At 32.6% G+C, this 5,436-nt stretch overlaps 1 protein-coding gene across 1 annotated transcript; it reads left to right on the top strand.

Annotated features, from left to right (window-relative positions):
• Positions 1-233: 233 nt before the first annotated feature.
• Positions 234-1,267, top strand: LOC120075089. Its single transcript, XM_039028253.1, has 2 exons — positions 234-575; positions 691-1,267. The coding sequence occupies exons 1-2, from the start codon at positions 447-449 to the stop codon at positions 1,123-1,125; spliced, it is 564 nt and encodes a 187-aa protein (XP_038884181.1). The 5' UTR covers positions 234-446; the 3' UTR covers positions 1,126-1,267.
• Positions 1,268-5,436: the final 4,169 nt, after the last annotated feature.

Genomic DNA, 5,436 nt, shown 5'->3' with positions numbered 1-5,436 from the left:
TATTATCTAATCTATTTAAGTAAAATTTAACTTCTGAGGGATTAAATTTTAGATTTATTGACATAAATTAAAATTGAACAAACTTCGAAATATAGAGGCTAAAATTGTAATTTAATCCGTAAGAAGATATACTAGAATTGTAATATGTTAGACAATGTACTTTTGTTTCTATCCTGCCACTTGTAATATATTAATCCTCAAGTTGGGAAAGGGAATTATGTGTGAGTAGTGCATATGTACTATCTTGTGGCTGCTAAGAGGAGATAGTTCCTGGCATCTTCATCGAAAATAAAAGTCAAGTACATATCAACCTCAACTTGTGGACTTCATTACTTCATCAAAATCATTTAGCCACCTATAACTAAGCATATGAGAAGGGCTGTATTTCATAAGAAGTTTGGATCAATTGAAAGGTTTTCAAAGTTTATTAGCAACAATTAACAATAATGGCAAAAGCAGGGGCCAAGAAGGATGAAGAGGCAACGGCAGTATCTATAGATACTGAAAGGGAAAGTAGAAAGGATAGAGAAGAGGCAAACCAGGGTTGGATAGAAAGAGATGTTGATTTTGTAATGGTAAGTGTGTTCGATCTCTAATCTGAATTATTCTCTCTAATAATAACACCTTCTCTTCCTCTAGCTATCCATTGTTAGTAGAAGTGTTCAAATGTTTACGTTTTTCTGGCGATAGGTGATAGTGACATTCATCGCAACGGTGGCATTCCAAGCGGGGACGAATCCACCGGGTGGCGTATGGCAAGAGGACAAGAAAGTGAACGGCACCGACTATATAGCAGGGAAATCAATAATGGGTACAAAATCACCTTCTGAGTACATAAAATTCATGGTGGGAGTGACAGTTTGTCTTGCATTTTCAGTGATACAGTTAATTGTCATGTTGTTCAACTGGTATCTCAAAAGTTGGTCGATTAGGAGGGCGATTCTCTACATGCTGATGTTATTAACAATAACGCCGATGGTTGTTGCCTTTTGGTCCTCTCTACTAGCTTTGACACCTGCAGATCTGATGACTGAGATCAAAGCTGGCTTCTGGAGTGTTATAGGAGTTTCTCTGATCGTCCTCCCCTTTGTTCTACTTTACTACCTAACCAAGAAATGTTTATGACTTATATCCTTTTCCTATGTTTTATCTTGTATTTCCTTCATAAAAACTTCAATGTAATTTTCCTTCCTTTAAGTTTTTAGTCAATAAACTTCAATGTAATTTGATTTTTGGGTTTCATATTCATCTCTCTCTCTCCTTTCTACTTCTCACTTCACATCCTCCGTTATTATAATGAATTGAATATGATATCTCGTACTTTTAACCATCTAAGTTGTATTCGTATTTGTCATATGTATGTTTTTTTACGTTTTTAATCCTATGGTTTAGAATTGTTTATTATATATATACTCTCTAATAGTTACATGTTCTCCATCTTCTAATGGACTTGGTTAACATACTATTAGTGAACTACATACATCTTTGTGTTCCTTCTCTATTGCTTTATTTTTTTTATTGTCAATATATTTTCTAACAAATAGAACTCTATATTAATTGTTTTTAAATAAAGTGAAATTTTGAAACTATAACTTTTATAAAATGTTATAACGATTAAATTGAATGTTTAAAAAACATGAAATTTTATCTTTAAAAAAAATCATAAAATATTACTGTCTCTTAGGTTTAGATTTTAATTAAATACATTATTTATGATTCTAGACAAGTAAGTCAATTCTCATTATATAAAAAAAATTTCTGTCACTGTTTGTTTTTTTTTTCTTTTAGCCTTCTAAATAAAATTATTTATTGTTGTTATTATGCGAAAGTTACACTCTTGTTTGTATTGGATGAATTTTGACTTTAATAAGCTTTAAGATATTAATCTCAAAAATCAATTATAATGAAATTAGAAGGTAAAAAAGAACATAAATCAAAATATTAATAAAAATCATTCCAAATCAATCAAAACTCACGTTGCTTTTGAATTTAAAGATAATAGCGTATCCCATTTACCATTGATCTATATTCATGTTACAATTTATTGGATATATATCAACAAAATATTTTAATTTTTGCTGCCAGGTGTGAATGCAGCCATGAACGTCAACTTGCTGTACGGTTGGCTATACACTGAGCCCTTTCTTGAAACCATTTTCCGAGCCGCGGTTTCGGATGCTGTTTTGTTTGTCTGTTTCTTAAGAAATTGCGTTATTAACGAAAACTTTATTCGACAAAGTTGACATAATGATTGACACAAGACAGGCACAAGTGGCCACACTGAGCTGAGGAAAATAATAATGTCATCTCATCCAAGTTGCCTGATCATTGAGGTTTCGAAATGAGTGATAATAATATTCAAACTTGCTCACCTTGCAGTTGGGGGATTCGTGATCATCTTCGATTTGTGAACAACCAACGTAAATTTTAAAAATTCTACTTTTTGAAATTGAAACGAATCGCATGTTCGGTACATGCGGTTCGATTAGGTTTTACAATTTTTTTTATTTTTTTATTTTTTTATGTTTTTTCATATTTTCTAAATTTTAAAAATTATAAAACAATGTGTTTAAAAATATAGTTACGACAGTTAATTTTAAAATTTAAAAATAGTAAAAATTAAGTTATTAAGAACTTAGAATGAATTAACAATGAATCTAAGATAGCAATAAGATATGAATCACATATTACTTTTTATTAAATAGATTTAAGTTATTAATCAAATGGAAATAAAAAAGCTATTTACTATGGAATTGAAATTACATAAAAAAAAATCACAAATAGTTTGTATCAAATAATAATTAGTATTAAATAGCAACTAGATGATTGTCAACATTATTAATAATCATTATAAGATAGTAATCAGACAACAATCAGATATCAAGTAGTATCATTGACAAACGATATTAGATAGTAATCAGACAAACAATTAAATAACAATCAGTATCACATAGTAATCATATACAATCAAATGATAATCGGTATCATTTACAACCAATATCATATCGTACACAAACAAATTGGCAATTAGATTATAATCAATATAAAATAAACAAAAATCAGATAGAATATCAATATCATTAACAATTTGTATAAAATAACAATAAGATAACAATTGATATCAAATAGCAATTAGACAATAATCAGATAACAATCAAATAGTAATCAGTATCATTGGCAATCAGATGATAGTCAGATGGTAATCACACATTTTTAACTGTGAGGGACATTTTGGCCATCCGGGTATTTCAATTGGGTTGCACTTAAAGATTTTACCATTTTTAAAAAATCATAAAACATAGGCTACGGGTCTAATCTTAAAAAATTCAATTTGACATTTGTGCAAGTGTGTATCCTAAAATGTTTGTAGGGAAAATGTATTTATATGGTTAATGATGAAAAATCCCAAATTAGGTCTTATTCTTTACGTATATAATATTTTTGCATCTAAAATCAAACATGAGGATTTTCATGAACAACGGAATGATCGTCCTAAATTCTATTCAAAATTGAACACTAACAATTACAGTCAAGAAACGAAAACTTACAGGCCATGCACAATACGAAATTACAGCATGTTTTACAATAAGATCAAAGGATAAAGTATCATACCTTTGAAGACTCATACTTCAAATTCCCTCGATCACGAACGCTTGTTCAGTCTCCAAGACAGCAATACACGAACACTCAAACACTACAACCGTAACACAGCACGATCAACAACAAACTCGAACTCAACGAACGGCCTCCAAAACCTCGAACTCAGTCAAGTTGGGTGAAGACACCACCATAATGGCTACCTTGGTATTCTTGGTGTGAGAATCCAGAAGTGTGAGCTCTGTGTGGACTTGGTTAGAGGAAGAGATCGGAGGAATAACAATCGTGTAGACGATTGAGCAAGTGGGAGATGAGAAGTATTTATCATATAGACGAATGCTCAATCGTGTAGACAAAGGTAATCTATCGTATAGAAAAAGTCCTGTGATCGTTTAGCTACGACCAGCAGAGTGAACTATCATATAGTGTCACACCACCATCGTTTAGTCTCTCTTTTAGCTATCGATTAGTGAAAACCAATTCACTTGACAACAATTACGTGAGTACTTTCCGAGAATAGTAACTCTTCTAAAAATAGGAATACATTTTTCCTTTTATCTCACAGTTACCATAAAATCACCAATAACCTCCCACTCAATTGGTTATTAGAGAAAAAGATATAATTATCCAATAATTAATATTATTATAAACATAAATGATAACCAACTTATCATACTATATTTATAACCTATAGTTTTAATATTTCATGAAACATATAAACTATAGTTCTTTTTCTATTCCATGGTACTTAATGTAAATCTCATTTACATTAATCTTCCACTTGATGTATCTCATACATCACATCGATCATATTATATATAATCGAACTTCTTCTTGTCAATTTGAACATTTCAAATCAACACCAGGAAATGATTCTCGACTTGAATTCATTGAGCTACCAAGGGAACCTTATGAACCTATAGCTTGAAGATCCAATGGTACGTGAATAACTGACTAAACTCTTTAGCCACAGGATTCACCATCTGTTAACTATCCGACACTTCACTAAAGACCAACAGTTGCACTCTCCTTACTATAGATACATTTTGTGTCCATATCAACCAATCAACAGTGCGATAACCCTTCACCGATCGCTCGTAAGTACAGCTAGGCCAATTAACCGTTATGCCCCTGTAGTTACATCTAATTCCTTAAGTACCACTGATCCCTCTAATGAACATAAGTCATAGTCTTACTATGACTGAGTCATCTCTTCCAAAGAGAAGATGTGACCACTATGTTCAAGACCCAGAATCAGCTCTTAAAGGAGCAATCTATCTACTTACCCCTACTTCGGGGAAGGAGTGAATTCCATCTTGTGTAACTGAGTTCCCAGCTCCCAAATCAGACAAATCCACAAAAAGGTGGGTATGTTGAATTGGCAATCTAGCCATTCTCACCCATATTAATCAAATGACTGCTCTATGACTGAGTCCTCTCTTCCAAAGAAAAGATGTGGCCACTATGTTCAATACCCGAAATCAGCTCTTAAAGGAGCAATCTATCTACTTACCCCTACTTCAGGAAAGGAGTAAATTTCATCTTGTGTAACTGAGTTCCCAGCTCCCAAATCAGACAAATCCACAAAAAGGTAGGCATGTTGAATTGGCAATCTGGCCATTCTCACCCATATTAATCAAAGGACCGCCCTATGACTGATTTCTCTCTTCCAAAGAGAAGATGTGACCACTATGTTCAAGACCCGGAATTAGCTCTTAAAGGAGCAATCTATCTAACTTACCCCCTACTTCGGGGAAGGAGTGAATTCCATCTTGTGTAACTGAGTTCCCAACTCCCAAATCAGACAAATCCACAAAAAGGTAGGCATGTTGAGTTGGC

Source organism: Benincasa hispida, chromosome 4, assembly GCF_009727055.1.
Source record: "Benincasa hispida cultivar B227 chromosome 4, ASM972705v1, whole genome shotgun sequence".
Classification (NCBI taxonomy): domain Eukaryota; kingdom Viridiplantae; phylum Streptophyta; class Magnoliopsida; order Cucurbitales; family Cucurbitaceae; genus Benincasa; species Benincasa hispida.
This window is presented reverse-complemented; position numbering and strand designations above follow the sequence as displayed.

Coding starts and splice junctions, on each gene's coding strand:
- LOC120075089 (XM_039028253.1), top strand. CDS start 447: ATGGCAAAAGCAGGGGCCAAGAAGGATGAAGAGGCAACGGCAGTATCT. Junction 576..690: donor GAGATGTTGATTTTGTAATG/GTAAGTGTGTTC, acceptor TTCTGGCGATAG/GTGATAGTGACATTCATCGC.